Source organism: Tamandua tetradactyla, chromosome 4 (genome assembly GCF_023851605.1).
Source record: "Tamandua tetradactyla isolate mTamTet1 chromosome 4, mTamTet1.pri, whole genome shotgun sequence".
In the NCBI taxonomy this organism is placed as follows: Eukaryota; Metazoa; Chordata; class Mammalia; order Pilosa; family Myrmecophagidae; genus Tamandua; species Tamandua tetradactyla.
In genome coordinates, this window is record NC_135330.1 from 197,507,821 (window position 1) to 197,531,175 (window position 23,355).

The 23,355-nt window shown below is 35.9% G+C and overlaps 1 protein-coding gene across 6 annotated transcripts in view; it reads left to right on the top strand.

The window, feature by feature from the left end:
- Positions 1–23,355, top strand: part of PDS5B (PDS5 cohesin associated factor B) — a 226,461-nt gene that overhangs the window by 53,478 nt on the left and 149,628 nt on the right. For all 6 annotated transcript variants that reach the window (XM_077159007.1, XM_077159008.1, XM_077159005.1 and 3 more), the window contains exons 3-7: positions 1,835–2,038; positions 3,247–3,333; positions 3,445–3,542; positions 4,159–4,285; positions 21,790–21,870. In XM_077159007.1, the coding sequence (XP_077015122.1) occupies positions 1,835–2,038; positions 3,247–3,333; positions 3,445–3,542; positions 4,159–4,285; positions 21,790–21,870 (597 nt within the window). The remainder of the gene's footprint in view (positions 1–1,834; positions 2,039–3,246; positions 3,334–3,444; positions 3,543–4,158; positions 4,286–21,789; positions 21,871–23,355) is intronic.

Here is a 23,355-nt window from a genome sequence, read left to right on the forward strand (position 1 = left end):
TGATGTTCCCTTTATCTAGGGTATGGACAGATGAGTAAAAGATATGAATAGAAAAAATAAAAAAAACAAATAATGGGGGAAACAAAGGTTAAAATATATTGGGTAGATAGATGTAAATGTTTTTAAAGAAAGAACCATTTCTTGTAGCTTCCTTCTGTTTATCCCATACATGTTATTGAGACCTACCAATGAACTATCTATACTATATTCTCTTTTACTGTGGCACAAGAAATATTTGATTGAATGTTATGCTAGTCACTTCCTGGTAGCTTTTTAATGTTTAGGAATGCATCTTAGACATCCTTCTTGAATCTGTATATTATTCTCTTAGAGAGACTAAGGTCACATCTGAGCAATAACAGATGTCCTCCAGAATAACTCTTAGGCATGCCTATAGCTAGTCTAAACTTCTGCATGAGGCTAATGTTAAACTTCAAAAATCGAGTTAGCGTTGACTCTCAGGTATAAGCCTGGCCCTGGCATCTTGGGATTGAGAATGCCTGTTTGACCAAAAAGGGGAAATGAAATGTAGCAAAATAAGGTTTCAGTGACTAAGGTTTCAAATAGAGTCGATAGGTCATTCTGGAGGTTACTCTTATGCAAGTTTCAGGCAGATATTATAAATTGCCACAGTATTGCCAAGCTCCCAACCAGCAGTATACCTGAAAACGCTAAAGAAAACACAGGGCTCTATCTAAGACTCTATAAAAGTTTTACTAATGAAGTTTATTTTTCAGAAAGTTAAGACATCTAGATTGTTCCTGTGCCAGATAAGCCCTGAAACTTAGAGCTCCTGTCTCTCCCAGAACATAACCAGTTGCATTTCCCTACCCCATAAGGCTGACACCCCTTTTCCACATGAAGAAGTTAAAGTGGACATTACCCAAATATCCCTGAAGATTGAGAGAATGATCAAAATGAGAGGGAAGAGTTGTAACAGAAAAGTTAGTATTTAACAAAGGGTTATGACTATTGAATCATTATGTGATATTTATTTTTAGTTTCCAGTGTATTAGAACAGCCAGAAGGAAATACCTGAAATTGTAAAACTATAACCCATAGTGTGAAATTTGCACCATAATGCCTTGATAAACTGTACTTTGAAATTTATTACTTTTCTGTATATATATTTCACAATAAAAATGTTTTTAAAAATTGAATTATCAGAGATGATGTGTAAGTGAAAAATATTTCACTTAGACTTTGAAAGAAAAGTTGTTTACACTGGACTTTTAAAATTGTCCTCTTAAATAAATACTTTCAGGGGGGAAATGAAAGTGTATTTATTGGGAGCTAATATTTGCAATTAATATCTTTATTGCAAATGAATATACGTATATATTTAAATGCAGCTCTATTGATGTATATTTATACTCCACAAACCATCCAAAGCATGTAATCACTGTCTCACAGTATCATCACACAGTAGTACATACATCCCCATGATCAGTGTTAGAAGAGTTTCAGTATTCCAGAAAGGAAATTAAAATAGAAACCCCAAATCCTCCCATAGCCCTTAACCCCCCCCCCATTATTGGCCCATTGTATTGGTATGGTACATTTGTTATTGTTGATAAAAGATTATTAAGATATTACTTTTAACTGTAGTCCATAGTTTGCAATCGGTACATTTACCCCACCATATACCACCACTCTATTACTTACTCTCTGCAGTAGTGTCATATATTTGTTCTAGTTCGTGAAGGAACTTTTTAACATTTGTACGGTTAATCACAGACATTGTCCACCACAAGATTTACTGTGCTACATACCAAATTAATACATTTTTACATGGAACATTTCATTATTTGATTGAGATTTTGTTTTTGTATAGATGGTTGTTAAAACATTCATGGATATGGACCAGGACTCTGAAGAAGAAAAGGAGCTTTATCTAAATTTAGCTTTACATCTTGCTTCAGATTTTTTCCTCAAGCATCCTGATAAAGATGTTCGCTTACTGGTAGCTTGCTGCCTTGCTGATATTTTCAGAATTTATGCTCCTGAAGCTCCCTACACATCTCCTGATAAACTAAAGGCAAGTACCATTTAAAGAACTGCCAAAATTGACTGGTACTTTTGTTAATCTTTTTAACTAAAATGGGAATTAAAGTATTTAGAAAATTTCTTCGGATTCAGTAGCTGTAGCAATGTTTTGTTAAACTACTTCTGCTTCTTCAGAGCTTACTTTTGAAAAAGATTTCTGATCCAGAGAATAAGTATATTCTATTCTTTTTAGATTTTATAGTTTTTTTGAAATTTTTGATTCCTTCAGTATTACTTGACAGGCAGTACGTTTTTCTTCTTGAAAATCCATGTGGAAAACCATGCTCATTATTTAAGAGACAGCACCCTAGCATAAACCTGAATTTGCAGTATACAAATTCTAATTCATTTAAATATAAGATATGATGTGAATTTTTTTTGAAGAAATCAACTGAACAAAATTGTAATGGAAAGGTAGAAAAGACCATAAGTACTTGGTCATGGTGGTTGTGAGTAAAACCATATGGACAGGAAATCTTTACAATATGAGGAAAGAAGGAAACTACTGTGACTAAACAGTTTGGAAAAAATGTTGATAGAAAGCATGAAAGAATTATAGCTGTACAGAAAGATATTGAATGATTGATTATAAGGTAGACTTGATAAGAAATTAAAAAACAGAGAAACAAAACATCACTGTGTAAACTGTGTAGAAAGCAAGTTTATGGGAAGGTTATTCAGCCATGGTTTAAAACAAGGCAAAAAATTAAGGCGTATTTCATTTAACCTGTCACTATTGATTATGTGTCAGGAATGGGGTTTAAAGTGGAGAATAAAAGAGACATGGTTCCTTTACTTCAGGAGCTGCTGCTTGATGGTTGGAGTGAGAATCCTGCTCATTTGCTCAGATCTGATCAGCTCTGTCATTTCAGTGTTTTTTCAGCCTAATAACAGTTAGCCTAAGTTTTAGTTGACTCAGTTAACAGGTCTGTTTCTTTATTTTGGTGTCAGATGAACTTTTTACTTGCTGTACTGTGAGATTATGTAAATGATTCACTGTTTTACTATGAAGAACACTAAGACACTTAATGCTCTTCCTGTGAATGGTGTGCTTTTAAAAACTTGTAGTCAAATACAGTTTTTTTTTACTGGTTCTTTCCAATTTATTATCATTTGTAGGAGTCCTGAATTAGAAGTTTAGTGTATACTTTCATTTGGTCTTCCTAATCTAAACAATACTTTGTCTTTTTTTTTTTCAAGGATATATTTATGTTTATAACAAGGCAATTGAAGGGGCTAGAGGATACGAAGAGCCCACAGTTCAATAGATATTTTTATTTACTTGAGGTAAGCAGTATATTATGTTTGGGGTGATCACATTTTAAATGGATTCTTGTGCTTACATACTTTTACTAATTAAAGTGTTTACCTTTCATCTTTTTCACCTTTTAATTTTAGAACATTGCTTGGGTCAAGTCGTATAACATATGCTTTGAGTTAGAAGATAGCAATGAAATTTTTACCCAGCTATACAGAACATTGTTTTCAGTTATAAAGTAAGTTTATTTTACTAAATATGTAACATTATTTAAATATATAAAGATTTTCTAATTTTTAGGTGAATCTTTATCAATTGTTTGTGATAATAAATATTAGAAGGTTAAGAGTTGTAGCTTAAAAACTCATTAAAATTATTTTTATCGTTGTTTAAAAATGAGTAGAACTTTGTGTGACATAAGATACCCTAGCCAACATAAAATATTTTAAAAATTATTTTGTTATTTTTATCTGTATTTGATTTACATATTATTGACTCTTTAATTCATGTGAATATTGAGTGTTATTAACATTCTTTAAAATTATGTACTAGAATTACTTTTGGCAAAGGCATTTCACTTTTATGAACTTAAGAAAAAGTTATGTTTGATTTAATCATTTGTTTGTGAGACTGGTCAAAATTAAGGAAGAGTATTCAAAGAAATGTGGTAAATATATATTTTGAATACTATTATAAGATTTGAGAGAAGTGCTCTAAGTGAATATATGGAATTTTATTTAATATTTTAATTTCATTTTTTATAATGTGTAATGTGTGTCAATACCATCTTATGACTGAATCTTGTAGATGCCAGCTATATTATATTTTAAATAAAATACTTGTTTTGATTTCAGCAATGGTCACAATCAGAAGGTTCATATGCACATGGTAGACCTTATGAGCTCTATTATTTGTGAAGGTGATACAGTATCTCAGGAGCTTTTGGATACAGTTTTGGTAAATTTGGTGCCTGCCCATAAGGTATGTAGCAGTTATATGTCTCTACATAGCTCATTAGTATTCTGTCCAGAATTTGTGCTTCAGTTCTAAATAGCTTGTTCTTCTTTTAACTTAGGTTTAGAGAATCTGTTTTGTTGACTAATTAATAAATATATATTATGTTTAATGTTTAATAAAACAGTACACTTAGTCACTAATTAGGTGAAAAGAAGAAATAATATGTAGTTCAGTTATAAAATATCTGTGTCATATAGATGTATTCCAGAGTGTGAGTTAATAGCTATTTAGATGCTATTATATAGCTACTTAGATGCTGTTACATAGACTTTGTATGTTGAACTTTATGAAGGATTAAAAAAAATATACCTCGTTTAAAACTGCATGCCATGTTTACGATTGCCAAAGGATGTAAGCAACCCAAGTTTCATCAAGAGATGAATGAATAAACATAATATGGTACATATACTTTAGCCAGGGTACTTTAGAGAAACAAAATCAAAATGATCTATGTCAATCATGTAATATTGTGAGATAAATAGGAATTGACTCACATGACTGGGAATGGGCAAGCCCAAATTCTGTGGGACAGTTTGCAAGCTGGGAACTTGCATGAAATAATGGCTTCTATTAATAGGATTAAGACCTCATCAAAAGGTCCTACTTATTTGGGTTCACACCCACTGATATGGATTAAGTTTAAGAACATGTTTTTCTGGGGCATATACAGCCCCTGGCCACCAGAGCATGCAGTGGAATATTATTCAGCTGTAAAAACGCATGGCATTCTGATACATGCTACAGCATGGATGAACCTTGAAGAGAACGTGTTAGGAAAATAATCAAGACCCAAAAGGGCAAATATTGTATAATTTCACTTACCTGAAATACGTGAAATAGTACAAATTCATAGACTCCGAAACTAGAATATCGTTTACCAGGGATGGCATGAGGATGAGGAATGGGAGTTAATGCGTGATTAGTGCTGAGGCTCTGATTGGGTTAATTGAGAACTTTTGGTAATACATGGTGGTGATGGTACAGCATTGTGAATGTAAATTGACACCACTGAATTGCGTATCTGAAAGTGATTAAAGTGGGAAATTTTAAGGTGCATCCAGATTGGAAGGGGTATGTTTATGTATATATATTTGGTTGAATTTTTTTCTTTTGTCTGTATTCGGTTGATTTTTATTGCATTTATTTTAACGTGCTTGTGTATATATAAGAAATGGTTATAAATAGAAGCTTATTCTACTAGGGCCTGATAGTAGAACTTTTCTTCATGGCATATATTATAGAGTTAGAGAATTTAGAATTGGACGCTGCTTTAGCATCTCTAATAAAACATCTTTAATTTTTAAGGTGAAAAGTGAGGCCCAGCAAAAATAACTGATGTATATAGGATTAAACCCCGGGTTAAAACCCAGTTATTTTTTATAGTGTGATTTCTACTATAGGACATTATAATATTATAAATCAGATTCAGATTTTTTTCATTCATCCACTCAACAAATGTTTACCAAGCAGTGTCTAGGGGCTGGGGCTACAAAGATAAATATAGAGTATGCTGTCTAGCAGGAGAGGCAATAGCATGAACAGACAATTGCAATGCAGTATCTTTTGGATTAGTAAGTGATACATGGAGTCCTATAGAAGCATAAAGAGAGAGATGAATTTTGCCTAGTTAGAAGAGAGGGAATGGGAGCATGTCAGGGCATAATTTTCACAGAGATGGTAACTTTTGAACCTAGTCCTAAAGGTTGAGTAGAAAAGCCATCAGGTAGACAAGTGGTATATGGAAAGGAGCAGAGGAAGATCCTCATTCTAGTTGAGAGAATAGTATGTGCAAAGATAAGGAATTATGAAAAAAACAATTACATGTTCAAAGAACTATAGGCGCTCAGGCAAGCTTCAATTAGACATTGCTACCTACATACCTTGCCAACCCCCAACTAAAACCATTCCAGCCAATCCTAGAAAACACCTAGGGCATTATATCGTATTTGACAAAGGTTCCATGCACTAGAGTAACTTTCCAGAAACCTACAACCTCCAGATGGATCGTATGGTAGCACATGACAAACTCTGGGATCTGTCCTGTAACTGCTTGTTGAAGAGTGCTTTGAAAGCTATGCTTTTTTTCTTTATTGCTTTGTATATATGTTATGTTATACAATAAAAAAGTTAAAAAAAAAAAAGAGCAATAGGCAGTTCATTTCAGTTGTTAAATAGAATTAAAGCTAGCATAGCAGAAAACATTACAGGAAATAAAGACGAGGGTCTTGAAAATGAAGGCCCTTGAAAATCATATCAAGTAGTTGAGTTTTATCTTTTAAAGAACAGGAAGATGATTTGGTAAAGGATATCATTGTATTTGTATTGTAGAAAGATAACTTCAGTAGCATGTAGAAGATGGACTGGTCTGAGGAGAGGCCACAGGTGTAGAGACCTGTTGGGAAGATACTGCCACCAATTTGGACTTTCACTAAGACTTCAACTGTGTAGATGGGAAATTTGATATGAATTTGAAAGGAAAGTTTTTACTAATTTGAGACAAGGGATGACAGTGTTCTCATCTGGGTGATGTTAATCACGATGTGTTTGTAGTTTTAAAAAAAAATTTTTATTAATTAAAAAAAAACTACAGGAAAGAAACACAAACATTCCCAATATGTGATCATTCCATTCTACATATATAATCAGTAATTCATCATATCATCACATAGCTGCAGATTCATCATCATGATCATTTCTTAGAACATTTGCATCAATTCAGAGAAGAGAAACAAAAAGACAACAGAAAAGAAACCATACACATCATACACCTTACTCCTCTCTTTCATTGATCACTAGCATTTCAAACTAAATTTATTTTAACATTAGTTCCCTTTATTATTTATTTTTATTCCATATGTTCTACTCATCTGTTGACAAGGTAGATAAAAACAACATAAGGCACAGGGTTTTCACAATATCACAGTCACACTGTGAAAGCTACACCATTATACAATCATCATCAAGAAACATGGCTACTGGAACACAGCTCTACATTTTCAGGCAGTTCCCTCCAGCCTCTCCATTTCCTCTTAGATAACAAGGTGATGCATGTTCTAGTTTGCTAGCTGCTGGAATGCAATATACCAGAAACGGAATGGCTTTTAAAAGGGGTGATTTAATGAGTTGCTAGTTTACAGTTCTAAGGCCAAGAAAATGTCCCAATTACAACAAGTCTATAGTAATGTCCAATCAAATGCATCCAGGGAAAGATACCTTGGTTCAAGAAGGCCGATGAAATTCAGGGTTTCTCTCTCAAGTGAGATGGCACATGGGAAACACAGTCAGGGCTTCTCTCTCAGCTGGAAGGGCACATGGCAAATACGGCGTCATCTGCTAGCTTTCTCTACTGGCTTCTATTTCATGAAGCTCCCCGGGAGGCGTTTTCCTTCTTCATCTCCAAAGGTCACTGGCTGGTGGACTCTGCTTCGTGGTGCTGCAGCATTCTCTGCTCTCTCTGAGTCTCTCCGAATCTCCAAAATGTTTCCTCTTTTATAGGACTTCAGAAACTAATCAAGACCCACTCAAATGGGTGGAGACATGTCATCCCCTAATCCAGTTTAACAACCATTCTTAACTAAATCACATCAACCAGGGAGATGATCTCATTACAGATTCAAATATACAGTATTGAATAGGGATTATTCTACCTTTAAGAAATGAGATTTATATTAAAACATGGATTTTCTTAGGGGGCATACTTCCTTTCAAACCAGCACAATGCATAAGAATAACCTCCAGGATAACATCTCAACTCTGTTTGGAATCTCTCAGTCATTGACACTTTGTCTCATTTCACTATTCCCCCTTTTGGTCGAGAGGATTTTCTCAATCCCTTGGTGCTGGGTCTCAGCTCATTCTAGGGTTTTTCTCAATCCCTTGATGCTGAGTCTGAGTTCATTCTCGAATTTCTGTCCCACGTTGTCAGGAAGGTCCACACCCCTGGGAGTCATGTCCCATGTAGACAGGGAGAGGGTGGTGAGTTTGCTTGTTGTGTTGGCTGGAGAAAGAGGCCACTTCTGAGCAACAAAAGAGGTTCTCTTGGGGGTGGCTCTTAGGCCTAATTTTAAGTAGGCTTAACCTATCCTTTGTGAGGTTAAGTTTCATATGAACAAACCCCAAAACTGGAGGCTCAGCCTATAGCTTTGGTTGCCCACACTGCTTGTGAGAATATCAAGAATTCAACTTGGGGAGGTTGAATTTTCCCCTGTTCTCACCATTCCCCAAAGGGGACTTTGCAAATACTTTTCTGCTCACTGATCAAATCACTCTGGGATTCATTGGGGCATCTCTCTGGACAAACCAACGAAATCTCATGTCTTACCCAAGGTTCCATGTACTTATGTTGTTCAACCAAGCTATCTACATAAGTTATATTAGGAAATGCACTAGTCAAAATATAAATTTTGTACCAAATAAACATTTTTTGCTTTAGTTTCACACATAGTTGAAATTTTAAAATATAAATTACCATCTGTTTTTAGCACCTTGCAGTAATGACATTCCTTTGTTCTTCCTCATGCAAAAACATTTTTTAAATTTGTACATTTAGTCACTGTCATTATACACTCTAGGCAATCCTAGATTATACCATCTCAATCTTTGTCGTCTATCTTTCTTTCTGATTTCATTTGTGCCCCAGCCCTCCTCCCTGTATCATTCTCACATTCAGCTTCATTCAGTGTTTTAACATAATTGTATTACAGTTAGGTATTATTGTGCTGTCTGTTGCACAATCTGTATCCCTTCAGCTCCACTTACCAAATATCTTACCCTATTTCTATCTCCTGTTGGTCTCTGTTACCAATGAAATATTCCAAGTTTATTTAGTAATGTCAGTTCATATTAGTGAGACCATACAGTATTTGTCCTTTTGTTTCTGGCTAATCTCACCCAACATAATGTCCTTAAGGTCCATCCATGTTGTTACGTACTTCATAACTGTATTCTGTCTTACAGCTGCATAATATTCCATCGTATGTATATACCAGTTTGTTTAGCCACCCGTCTGTTGATGGACATTTTGGCTGTTTCCTTCTCTTGGTAATTGTAAATAATGCTGCTATAAACATTGGTGTGGAAATGTCCGTTTGTGTCCTTTCCCTCATGTCCTTTGAGTAGAGACAACATATAGATGGGTCCTGTTCCCTAGTCCATTCTGCCCGTCCATGTTCCCCGATTGGGAATCTTAATCCATCAACATCAGTCTTCTTACTGCCTGGGCATTTTGCCTTTTGGCTTTTATATGTCCTTCTAATTTTCCTTCGTTTTACCTTTACTCATGGTCTTCCTTTCTACACTCTTATCCACACCTCTCTCTTCTGCCTTCATATCTGTCTCTAGTGTTCCTTTAGTATTTCTTGCAGAGCTGGTCTCTTGGTCACGAATTCTCTCAGTGATTTTTTGTCTGAAAATGATTTAATTTCTCCCTCATTTTTGAAGGACAGTTTTGCTGAATATAGAATTCTTGGTTGGCAGTTTTTCTCTTTTGATAATTTAAATGTATCATCCCACTGTCTTCTTGCCTCCATAGTTTCTGTTGAGAAATCTATGCAGAGTCTTATTGGGCTTCCCTTGTATGTGATGGATTGCTTTTCTCTTGCTGCTTTCAAGATTCTCTCTTTCTCTTTGACCTCTGACATTCTGATTAGTAAATGTCTTGGAGTACATCTATTTGGATCTGTTCTCTTTGGGGTACGCTGCACTTCTTGGATCTGAAATTAGAAGTCCTTTATAAGAGTTGGGAAATTTTCAGTGATAATTTTCTTCCATTAGTTTTTCTCCTCCTTTTCCCTTCTCTTCTCCTTCTGGGACACCCACAACACATATGTTTGTGTGCTTCATATTGTCCTTTAATTCCTTGAGTCCCTGCTCATATTTTTCCATTTTTTCCCTATATTTTCTTTTTCTTGTCGGATTTCAGATGTTCCATCCTCCAGTTCAGAAATCCTATGTTTTGTCTCTTGAAATCTAGCATTGTAGGTTTCCATTGTTTTTTTCATCTCTTCTACTGTGCCTTTTATTCCCGTAAGTTCTGTGATTTTTTTTTCAGACTTTCCATTTCTTCTTTTTGTTCATTCCTTGCCTTCTGTATATCCCCTCAATTCATTGATTTGGTTTTTTTTTTTATTATTAATTAACGGAAAAAAATTAACCCAACATTTAGAAATCATACCATTCTACATATGCAATCAGTAATTCTCAACATCATCACATAGATGCATGATCATCGTTTCTCAGCACATCTGCATCGGTTTAGAAGAACCAGCAACACATCCAAAAAAGATATAGAATGTTAATATAGAGAAAAAAATAAAAGTAATAATAGTAAAAACAAAACAAAACAAAACAAAAACCTATAGCTCGGATGCAGCTTCATTCAGTGTTTTAACATGATTATTTTACAATTAGATATTATTGTGCTGTCCATTTTTGAGTTTTTGTATCTAGTCCTGTTGCACAGTCTGTATCCCTTCAGCTCCAATTACCCATTACCTTACCCTGTTTCTAACTCCTGCTGGACTCTGTTACCAGTGACATATTCCAAGTTTATTCTCGAATGTCGATTCACATCATTGGGACTATACAGTATTTGTCTTTTAGTTTTTGGCTAGACTCACTCAGCATAATGTTCTCTAGGTCCATCCATGTTATTACATGCTTCATAAGTTTATCCTGTCTTAAAGCTGCATAATATTCCATCGTATGTATATACCACAGTTTGTTTAGCCACTCGTCTGTTGATGGACATTTTGCCTGTTTGCATCTCTTTGCAATTGTAAATAACGCTGCTATAAACATTGGTGTGCAAATGTCCGTTTGAGTTTTTGCCCTTAATTCCTTTGAGTAGATTCCCAGCAATGGTATTGCTGGGTCATATGGCAATTCTTTATTCAGCTTTTTGAGGAACCACCAAACTGCCTTCCACAGTGGTTGCACCATTTGACATTCCCACCAACAGTGGATAAGTGTACCTCTTTCACCGCATCCTCTCCAGCACTTGTCATTTTCTGTTTTGTTGATAATGGCCATTCTGGTGGGTGTGAGATGATATCTCATTGTGGTTTTGATTTGCATTTCTCTAATGGCCAGGGACATTGAGCATCTCTTCATGTGCCTTTTGGCCATTTGTACTTCCTCTTCTGAGAGGTGTCTATTCAAGTCTTTTTCCCATTTTGTAATTGGGTTGGCTGTCTTTTTGTTGTTGAGTTGAACAATCTCTTTATAAATTCTGGATACTAGACCTTTATCTGATATGTCATTTCCAAATATTGTCTCCCATTGTGTAGGCTGTCTTTCTACTTTCTTGATGAAGTTCTTTGATGCACAAAAGTGTTTAATTTTGAGGAGTTCCCATTTATTTATTTCCTTCTTCAGTGCTCTTGCTTTAGGTTTAAGGTCCATAAAACCGCCTCCAATTGTAAGATTCATAAGATATCTCCCTACATTTTCCTCCAACTGTTTTATGGTCTTAGACCTAATGTTTAGATCTTTGATCCATTTTGAGTACTTTTGTATAGGGTGTGAGATATGGGTCTTCTTTCATTCTTTTGCATATGGATATCCAGTTCTCTAGGCACCATTTATTGAAGAGACTGTTCTGTCCCAGGTGAGTTGGCTTGACTGCCTTATCAAAGATCAAATGTCCATAGATGAGAGGGTCTATATCTGAGCACTCTATTCGATTCCATTGGTCGATATACCTATCTTTATGCCAATACCATGCTGTTTTGACCGCTGTGGCTTCATAATATGCCTTAAAGTCAGGTAGTGCGAGACCTCCAGCTTAGTTTTTTTTCCTCAAGATGTTTTTAGCAATTCGGGGCACCCTGCCCTTCCAGATAAATTTGCTTATTGGTTTTTCTATTTCTGAAAAATAAGTTGTTGGGATTTTGATTGGTATTACATTGAATCTGTAAATCAATTTAGGTAGGATTGACATCTTAATTATATTTAGTCTTCCAATCCATGAACACGGTATGCCCTTTCATCTATTTAGGTCTTCTGTGATTTCTTTTAGCAGTTTTTTGTAGTTTTCTTTATGTAGGTTTTTTGTCTCTTTAGTTAAATTTATTCCTAGGTATTATTATTCTTTTAGTTGCAATGGTAAATGGGATTCGTTTCTTGATTTCCCCCTCAGCTTGTTCATTGCTAGTGTATAGAAGTGCTACAGATTTTTGAATGTTGATCTTGTAACCTGCTACTTTGCTGTACTCATTTATTAGCTCTAGTAGTTTTGTTGTGAATTTTTCTGGGTTTTCGACGTATAGTATCATATCGTCTGCAAACAGTGATAGTTTTACTTCTTCCTTTCCAATTTTGATGCCTTGTATTTCTTTTTCTTGTCTAATTGCTCTGGCTAGAACCTCCAACACAATGTTGAATAATAGTGGTGATAGTGGACATCCTTGTCTTGTTCCTGATCTTAGGGGGAAAGTTTTCAATTTTTCCCCATTGAGGATGATACTAGCTGTGGGTTTTTCATATATTCCCTCTATCATTTTAAGGAAGTTCCCTTGTATTCCTATCTTTTGAAGTGTTTTCAACAGGAAAGGATGTTGAATCTTGTCAAATGCCTTCTCTGCATCAATTGAGATGATCATGTGATTTTTCTGCTTTGATTTGTTGATGTGGTGTATTACATTAATTGATTTTCTTATGTTGAACCATCCTTGCATACCTGGGATGAATCCTACTTGGTCATGATGTATAATTCTTTTAATGTGTTGTTGGATACGATTTGCTAGAATTTTATTGAGAATTTTTGCATCTATATTCATTAGAGAGATTGGCCTGTAGTTTTCTTTTTTTGTAATATCTTTGCCTGGTTTTGGTATGAGGGTGATGTTGGCTTCGTAGAATGAATTAGGTAGTTTTCCCCCCGCTTTGATTTTTTTGAAGAGTTTGAGGAGAGTTGGTACTAATTCTTTCTGGAATGTTTGATAGAATTCACATGTGAAGCCATCTGGTCCTGGAATTTTCTTTTTAGGAAGCTTTTGAATGACTAATTCAATTTCTTTACTTGTGATTGGTTTGTTGAGGTCATCTATTTCTTCTTGAGTTAAAGTTGGTTGTTCATGTCTTTCCAGGAACCCGTCCATTTCATCTAAATTGTTGTATTTATTAGCATAAAGTTGTTCATAGTATCCTGTTATTACCTCCTTTATTTCTGTGAGGTCAGTAGTTATGTCTCCTCTTCCATTTCTGATCTTATTTATTTGCATCCTCTCTCTTCTTCTTTTTGTCAATCTTGCTAAGGGCCCATCAATCTTATTGATTTTCTCATCAAACCAACTTCTGGTCTTAATCATTTTCTCTATTGTTTTCATGTTTTCAATTTCATTTATTTCTGCTCTAATCTTTGTTATTTCTTTCCTTTTGCTTGCTTTGGGGTTAGTTTGCTGTTCTTTCTCCAGTTCTTCCAAGTGGACAGTTAATTCCTGCATTTTTGCCTTTTCTTCTTTTCTGATATAGGCATTTAGGGCAATAAATTTCCCTCTTACCACTGCCTTTGCTGCGTCCCATAAGTTTTGATATGTTGTGTTTTCATTTTCATTCGCCTCGAGGTATTTGCTAATTTCTCTGGCAATTTCTTCTTTGACCCAGTCGTTGTTTAAGAGTGTGTTGTTGAGCCTCCACGTATTTGTGAATTTCCTGGCACTCCGCCTGTTATTGATTTCCAATTTCATTCCTTTATGATCCGAGAAAGTGTTGTGTATGATTTCAATCTTTTTAAATTTGTTAAGACTTGCTTTGTGACCCAGCATATGGTCTATCTTTGAGAATGACCCATGAGCACTTGAGAAAAAGGTGTGTCCTGCTGATGTGGGATGTAATGTCCTATAAATGTCTGTTAAGTCTAGCTCATTTATAGTAATATTCAGATTCTCTATTTCTTTATTGATCCTCTGCCTAGGTGTTCTGTCCATTGATGAGAGTGGGGAATTGAAGTCTCCAACTATTATGGTATATGAGTGTATTTCCCTTTTCAGTGTTTGCAGTGTATTCCTCACGTATTTTGGGGCATTCTGGTTCGGTGCGTAAATATTTATGATTGTTATGTCTTCTTGTTGAATTGTTCCTTTTATTAGTATATAGTGTCCTTCTTTGTCTCTTTTAACTGTTTTACATTTGAAGTCTAATTTGTTGGATATTAGTATAGCTACTCCTGCTCTTTTCTGGTTGTTATTTGCATGAAATATCTTTTCCCAACCTTTCACTTTCAACCTATGTTTATCTTTGGGTCTAAGATGTGTTTCCTGTAGACAGCATATAGAAGGATCCTGTTTTTTAATCCATTCTGCCAATCTATGTCTTTTGATTGGGGAATTCAGTCCATTAACATTTAGTGTTATTACTGTTTGGATAATATTTTCCTCTACCATTTTGCCTTTTGTATTATATATATCATATCTGACTTTCCTTCTTTCTACACTCTTCTCCATACCTCTCTCTTCTGTCTTTTTGTATCTGACTCTAGTGCTCCCTTTAGTATTTCTTGCAGAGCTGGTCTCTTGGTCACAAATTCTCTCAGTGACTTTTTGTCTGAGAATGTTTTAATTTCTCCCTCATTTTTGAAAGATAATTTTACTGGATATAGGAGTCTTGGTTGGCAGTTTTTCTCTTTTAGTAATTTAAATATATCATCCCACTGTCTTCTAGCTTCCATGGTTTCTGCTGAGAAATCTACACATAGTCTTATTGGGTTTCCCTTGTATGTGATGGATTGTTTTTCTCTTGCTGCTTTCAAGATCCTCTCTTTCTCTTTGACCTCTGACATTCTAACTAGTAAGTGTCTTGGAGAATGCCTATTTGGGTCTAATCTCTTTGGGGTGCGCTGCACTTCTTGCATCTTTAATTTTAGGTCTTTCATAAGAGTTGGGAAATTTTCAGTGATAATTTCTTCCATTAGTTTTTCTCTTCCTTTTCCCTTCTCTTCTCCTTCTGGGACACCCACAACACGTGTATTTGTGCGGTTCATATTGTCCTTGAGTTCCCTGATACCCTGTTCAAATTTTTCCATTCTTTTCCTGATAGTTTCTGTTTCTTTTTGGAATTCAGATGTTCCATCCTCCAAATCACTAATTCTATCTTCTGTCTCTTTAAATCTATCATTGTAGGTATCCATTGTTTTTTCCATCTTTTCTACTTTATCCTTCACTTCCATAAGCTCTGTGATTTGTTTTTCAGTTTTTCTATTTCTTCTTTTTGTTCAGCCCATGTCTTCTTCATGTCCTCCCTCAATTTAACGATTTCATTTTTGAAGAGGTTTTCCATTTCTGTTCGTATATTCAGCATTAGTTGTCTCAGCTCTTGTATCTCATTTGAACTATTGGTTTGTTCCTTTGACTGGGCCATATTCTCAATCTTCTGAGCGTGGACAGTTATCTTCTGCTGCTGGCGTCTGGGCAGCTAGTCAGATTTCCCTTGGTGTCGGTCCCAACAAGGTTGTAAGATTTTTCTGTGAAATCTCTGGGTTCTATTTTTCTTATCCTGCCCAGTAGGTGGCGCTCGTGGCACACGTTTGTCTCACGTGTTTGGAAGGGATCCCCCCGTCACCGTTCTCTGCGGCCTGGGGATTTCCGATCCAATTCTCTCAGTTGGTTCGGGGGACCGCGCGTGGTGGGGGAGTCAGCCGCCGCGGCTTGAGGGGACCCTGTGGCTCCTTTATTAATTTCCCTATTGGTGTTTGGTTGGACCCAGTCCCTGCCACTCTCGGAAATTCCCTCCTCTCCCTGGAGGGGTGTTGGTCGCCGGCCGCAGCGGGCCCGGGGAATTCACTACTGGACCAGGAAGCCGCCCTCGGGGGAGGGCCACCGCGGCTTGGGTAGCCCTCTGATCCGAGACTCGTAGCCGGTCCAGGAAGCCGCACGCAAAAGAGGGGCGCCGGCCACCGCGGCTTGGGAAACTTGCCTCTCCGAGACTCTCAGCTGGCCTGGGAAGGAGGGAGGGAGGAGTTCCGGCCGCCACAGCTGCCGCTGCTCGGGGAGTCGCGCGCCGCTCCGGGATCTCACCGCAGCCGAGTCTTGCATTTAGACTAGCCAGTCCAGACTGGGGTACGCTGTGTGTCCATTCCCTGCCGTGGCCCCGGGAGCTGTTCTGCACTGTCTGTTCACCTAGTAGTTGCTCTGGAGGAGGAACTAAGACGCACGTACCTTACTAAGCCACCATCTTCGCCCCGCCTCCTCTGATTTGGTGTTTGATGAGGTTTTCCATGTCTGTTCGTATATTTTGAATTAAATGTTCAGTTCCTGTATCTCATTTGAATTATTGGTTTGTTCCTTTGACTGGGCCATATCTTCAGTTTTCCTAGTGTGATTTGTTATTTTTTGCTGGCATCTAGGCTTTTAATTACCTTAATTAGTTTATTCTGGAGATTCCTTTCACTTCTTTTACCTAGGTTTTTCTTGCTGGATGAATTAGTTGTCTCTCTGTTCTTTGCCATTCAGTTCAGCTTTTTCTGGACCTCTAGCTTAGGTTTTGTTGAACAGAGGAGAATTTTTCAGTTCTTGTTTTCTTGTTTCTTGCCCTGCTTGTATGGTGCCTTTTCTCCCCCACCCTCAGGAGGGTCTACATAGGTATTATAGACCCCAGCTGGATTTTCCCAAACCAAATTGGCCTCCTATCAGGAGGAAAGAGTTACCTGCATCGGTTTTCCCTGAAGGTGAGACCCAGTAGGTTGACAGATTTTCCTGTGAAGTCTCTGGGCTCTGTTTTTCTTATCCTGCCCAGTATGTGGTGCTTGTCTGCCTGCAGGTCCCACCAGCATAAGATGATGCAGTACCTTTAACTTTGGCTGGGGGCGTTGTGGAGACAGAGGAGAGGTTGTAGGCTGGTTTTAATGGCTTCAAATTACCAAGCCCTGGTGTCTGAATTCCTTGAGAGAGGGATTCTACCTGAGTTGGGCTCCACCCCTCCCCTGGGGAAGGCACCAGATCCATACAAGCTCTCAAAGAAGCTTGTTTCTGCCTATTCCTGGGGCAGTTAATAGCTTGAGAAGCCCTGCTGCTGTATCCAAGGGCAGCCAAGCCTCTGTAGAAACACAGCCACAAAAACTCTGTTTCTTTTTTTTTTTTTTATCTTTTTCTGTCAGCCCTGCCCCCTTAGCCCCTGGGTGAAAATGAGCAACCTCTACTTTGACCAGGTTCACCTAAGCTGGGGGCCTATTTTTAGTAGTCAGAATTTGTTAAATAATTCCACACTTGGTGTTTGTTTGGGTTCAGCCCCTGCTGCTGGTAAAGTCTCTTTCCTTTCCCCTCTCGGAAGCAGCCGTGGGGGAGGGATGCCAGCCGCTGCAGCTTGGGGAACTCATGGTGCTGGGGGGGCTTGCAGCCGGTCCAGGTGGTCCAGGCTGGGGTATGCTGTGTGTCTGGTCACTGACGTGGCCCCAGGAGCTGTTCTGTATTGTTTCTGGTTGTTTACTAGTTGTTCTGGAGGACGAACTAAAATGTGCACATTGCTAAGTTGCCATTTTGGCCTGGAAATTTGTTTGTAGTTTTTGTTTGTTCTCTGAGTTCATGGTTTGTTTTTTTGTAAACGACTGCCTAGGGAACGGTTGGAAATATGGTTCTATGATGTGATCAGAAGAGGTCTGGGTTAAAGACAGGCACAGGAATCACTAGTATAAAAATGCACAAATTTAAGATCTCTTTGGCAAGATAAAATCTCAATCTCCAGCTACACAGTATTGCCACAATGAAAATTACCTCAACTTTCAAAATGTAAAACTCTTAAAGGAAATAGTTCATCAATGCTGAAAGTCAGCGCATACAACAAATAGCACAATTAGACCTTAAGACTTCAAATAATATATTTATTAGATAGAAATAATAAAATAAGTACCCTTAAAAGAATTAAAGATAGGGCATACTTAATGGGATTAAAACATAAGAATAATAGTAAACAGAATAGCTTGGTACAATGAGAGGAGTAGGAAAAAACTTTTTAGAAATGAAAACTGGCTATTGAAATTACATTTTGATAGGATTAAATATAGAATGTATTTAGATAACAGGTCTAAGAAAATTAAACAGACACAATAAGATAAAGGAAAGGAAAACATGAAAGACATTAAGACATGAAGGATGGAGTGAAAAGTTTCAATATGTTTTGTTGTAATTTCAGAACAGTAAATAGAGGGTGAAAAGGAGATGATACTCAAGTAAAAATTAGTTTACAGTGTTCCAGAATTCATGAAACGCATGAATTTATGGATTGGGTAACAAAAATGACATAAGCAGAATAAATACAAATAAAAATATCCATCCCGGCACATCCTGGAGAAATTACATGATACCTAAACAGATATAACCTGTAACACACTCAGAGGGAAAGGGTATAACCCCTACAAAGGAATGAAAGTTAAACTGATAGCTAACCTCTCAGTAGCATGGATTGTTGCCAGAAGATAATTGAGGTGTATTTCTGAAGTGCTAAGATAAAATGACCACCAACTTAGAATTGCATATCCCACTTGAGTAAAACTAAGACATTCAAACAAAAGAATTCACTTATCCACAGATCCTTCTTATAAGAACTACAATGTGGTACTTCAGAATGAAGGGAATTGAAATTAGAGGAGTGATAGAAAAGAAATAGTTGTGAACAAAGAAATGTTCTAAATAAGAATTGATAGGTTGAGCAACAGTAGTAGCAGTATATAGAGAGGTATTTTTAAAAATTACCATAAACCAGTAGATACAAATAATATAAGATTGAATGGTTTGGTGGAGTTGATGAGTGCTATGGTCTTGCTGTGGTCAGGAGTATAGAGTTGTCTATTAACTTAGAGTTAAGTGAAGTATTCGTGTTAAATTTTTAAGGATTATAAAAAAAAAAGGAACATTACAATAAATATAAGTGGTCTAACTTTACCACTTAAGACAGATTGTTAAGTTGGAGGAAAATTAATCATTGTTAATAAGATATCCAACTAAAATACCATGGTCATGGAAAGATTGAAAGTAAAAGAATGGGAAAAAGGTTTGCCAGGCAAATACTAACTGAAAGAGAACTGAGGTTTCTTATATTTGTATTATACATAGTAGTCTTTATCGAATAATGAAGAGCTTTATATAATGGTAAAAGGTTTAGTTTCTTAAGCTGATTAGGATATGTGTGATACTATACTGAATGGTGAAATGTTAAAGCATTATATTTGAGGTCAGGAATGTTGTAAAGGTGTTATTTCTACTCAGGAAAAGATAAATATGCTATTTCTAATTGGCATTTTGCTGGAGGTGTTAGTGAAATAAAACAAGACAGACATATAAAGGATACCAGGTTTTGAAAGAAGAAACAAATCTGAAATTATTTGCAAATAAGATGGTTGTTTGTGGAAAATCTGAAACAGTGCACCAGATAACTTACTAGAACAAATAAGACAATTCTGTAAGGTTGTTTGATAAAAGATCAAATATAAACCTCCATTAGAAAGCATAATTTCAAGAAAAGTTCACTTATAGCTTTAACAGAGACATGAAATACTTACAGATGTAACAAAAATATGCATGACCTTTATGTTGAAAATTATTATTCTTGACTAAAAAGCATATAATGAGAGATTTATTATTTTTATGGAATGTGAAACTCAGTAATGTAAATTCTCTAAGTACTGATTGCTAACCCAATAAAAGTAGAAACTGTGTGTGTATTCATATGTAATCTGAAAAGCTGATTTTAAAATTCACATGGAAGAGCAAATAGTCATTAATAGCCAAACAGTTTTTTTTGTATGCAGTATGGCGGGATCACATTTTGTTGCATTTTTATTTGAGTATCCTGTTATTGCAGCACAATTTGTTGAATTGTTTGTTTGTTTGTTTGTTGGAAAATGCATGGACTGGGAATTGAACCTGGGTCTCCCACATGGCAGGCGAGAATTCTACCAATGAACTTGTACCTCCCTAAACGATTTTGAAGAAAAATAAGAAAATAAGGGATTATCCTACCTGATGTTAAATGATTGTTTCTATATGTCCCTCTGTCTGTGATCACTCTGTAATAGACAGAGGGACATACAGAAATAAAAGAAAATTTAGAATTGTATTTATGGTTATGTAGAACTTGAGAGTGGGTATTGGAGGAAATAATGGACTATTAAATAAATGGCTTTAGGAAACGATTAAATATTTACATGGAAAATGGTGAAGTTGGATTCGTATTTCACACCGTACATAAAAATAAATTATGGATAGAATAAATACCTAAATCTGAGAAGTATTTAACATTTTATTTGAAAATATAAAACATCTTTAAAACCTTAGTGTAGAAAGACTTCTTAAGCTATAAGGAACACAAGCCATATAGAAAAAAATTGATATGTTTGATTATATTAACATTAATACTTCTGTGTATTCTAAGATGCTGTAAACATTATGAAAAGGCAAGTATAGATGATGGTATGTTATGCAAACCACTGACAAAGGATTAATGTATAAAATTTATAGAGAAAACCTACAATAAATAAGGAAAAAACAAACAGTGCAACTGAAAAATGGCAAGGATAGAATTAAGACCTACCTTGAATGGATGGGACCCCATCTCCATTGAAATAATCTAATCAAAAAGCCCACCCACAATAAGTCCACTGTCACAAGATTGGATTAAAAGAGCATGATTTTTCTAGGTACAGAATTGTTTCAAAACAGCACAGTAAATAAACTAGCATGTTATACAAGAAAATGTTAGAGAACAGTTAAAAAATGAATCAAATTATACAATATAAGCATCAGGGCAGGTACAGTTCACATATTGAGTAAAGAGCATGAGTTTCAGGATATGTCTAGTATTTTGTTCTCTCATAAATTTTAACTGAAATAGTGAATCCATTTAGATGATTAGTTTGGATTCCTTCTGTCATTATAAACTCTTAGAAACATTTTCTTGAGATTTTTTCTTGCCTCCTTTTCTTGAAAAGAAAAAAAAATACTGTATGTTGTTTTTTTAATTGTGCCTTTGGATTAGGTGGTCTGAGATGTACTGAAATAAGTCTGCTTTTCCACAGCTGCCCCCAGTCCTTTGTCCTTCCTACCTTGTGGGCTTGCCATTCCCTCTCCCACAAGAGCCCAGCCCATCTTCTCATGATAATTTGGCTTTTAAGGACCTGCAGTGAGACAGTCCGGATTTGTACTCAGCTGAACTGATTTTTTACTATGGGGCTGGAATTAGAATGGCTAATTATTTCTCCATCTCCCTAATTAATAAATATGTATTGACCATGTCTGTGGTTTTTATTACCCTGTGAATGAGATTTGAAGAGAATGTAATTTTCCCTACCTAAGAAGGAGTCTCATGATTAACTAGGCCCCTTGGTCTGAAGAGAAGAAAAGTGGTTTTGTCTTTTCTGTGTTATTCTGATTGAGTTTTAGACAATTTTCCATCCATTTACTCTAGAGTAACTTTGAATACATGTCATATTTTGCTTTTCTTAATTAGAATTGTATAATATAGATACTGTTTCTGTTTTTCAGAATTTAAACAAGCAAGCATATGACTTAGCCAAGGCTTTACTGAAGAGGACAGCTCAAGCTATTGAACCATATATTACCAATGTAAGTCTGTGTCATAAATCGTTTGTCAGAGGATTAAGCCAAAGTTTTAAAGACTACTAGAAGGAAAATTTGGCAAGTAGTATATACTTTTTTGTTTTGGGTTGTTTTAGTCAATAAATAATGTCTTCTCTCTCCTTCTTACAGTTGTTCTTGGTTAATATTTTCTGGAAAGCTAGCACTTGTCCAGTTTGTTCATAAATTTGCTTCTTTCAAGTTGCCTAGGAACAGAGCTTCTGTTTTGTTAGCAAGATGTACTGTTTATTTTCTAATATTAGAAATAGAATTAAATGTAATTAGATAAAACATATGGAACTTTTCATTATTCAGAGAAGTTGCTTACAGCTTTTTGGAGATTAAATCGATTTATACAAGAAGAAGATTTGAACTAATATCAGGGCCTAGAAATTGAAGGCAAGTATGAATGGTAGTAGTGATTTGGTGAAACTTGCTTGCCTATTACTATCCTTGGAAAGATTCCTTATAAATTTCTGAAAAGGGGAAAAAATTGCAAATGAAATGAATTCTTTCAAATCATCCCAAATCTATTTATTTACCTTTGACCATCTTATGTTCATTTTCAGGAGAAATCATTTAAGCTGCTAGCTTCAGTAATAGAAGCTCATTGTAAATTTTGTTTTCTCTGACAGTTCTGCAGAATGGCATAACTTTAGGTGGTCCCATTGACATAGACTGTGATGTGAGTGGGGCCTCCTGGAAAACTCTTCTGGAACACAGTGTTAACGATGGCCTCTGGGTCTGTGCAGCAGTTCTGTCTCTTCACCTCCTTTTCACTTTCACTTGTCTCCAAATATGTAGAGGGTATAATTTTGTCTCCTGGGAAAAGTGATAAAGAAAGCCTTTAATAATTATTTATATGCGTAATCATCCTGATGTTTACTGGAGTAGTATTTTTCTTGTAGTCAAAAATTTAAAGTTTTTTTTTTAGAACATCAACATATATAATCAGTAATTCACAATATCATTACTTAGTTGCATATTCATCATTTCTTAGAACATTTGCATTAATTCAGAAAAAGAAATAAAACGAACAAAATTTTAAGTTCTTATATAAAGTACATTATGAAAAATATATTTTGAAAAGTAACTATTTTGTAAATCCCAGTTTTTATGTTTCTGGCTTATGACCTTAAAGAATTCTAAGCACATGATTATTTGGAAAGACAAATATGATTAGTCAGGAATTATTTTGAAGGTTGAACTTTCAGAAGCTGGATAATCAAATTCTGAAATCAGTCATCATAGCTCTCAGACTCTCTGGGAACTCTAAATATTTGTTTCTGCAGATTTGTGAGTATTCGAGTATTAGCTGGTGCTATATTGAGTGTTTTCATTATTGACTTAATGGCTTCTGGAGTGTGTAGGCCCCAGACTTCAATCTTCTCTGATTAGGCCCCTTGCCTTTCCCCCTGATTCAAGTGCCTCTGAGTGACCATCTCCATGTCCCACTAGCATGCACTAGTGAGC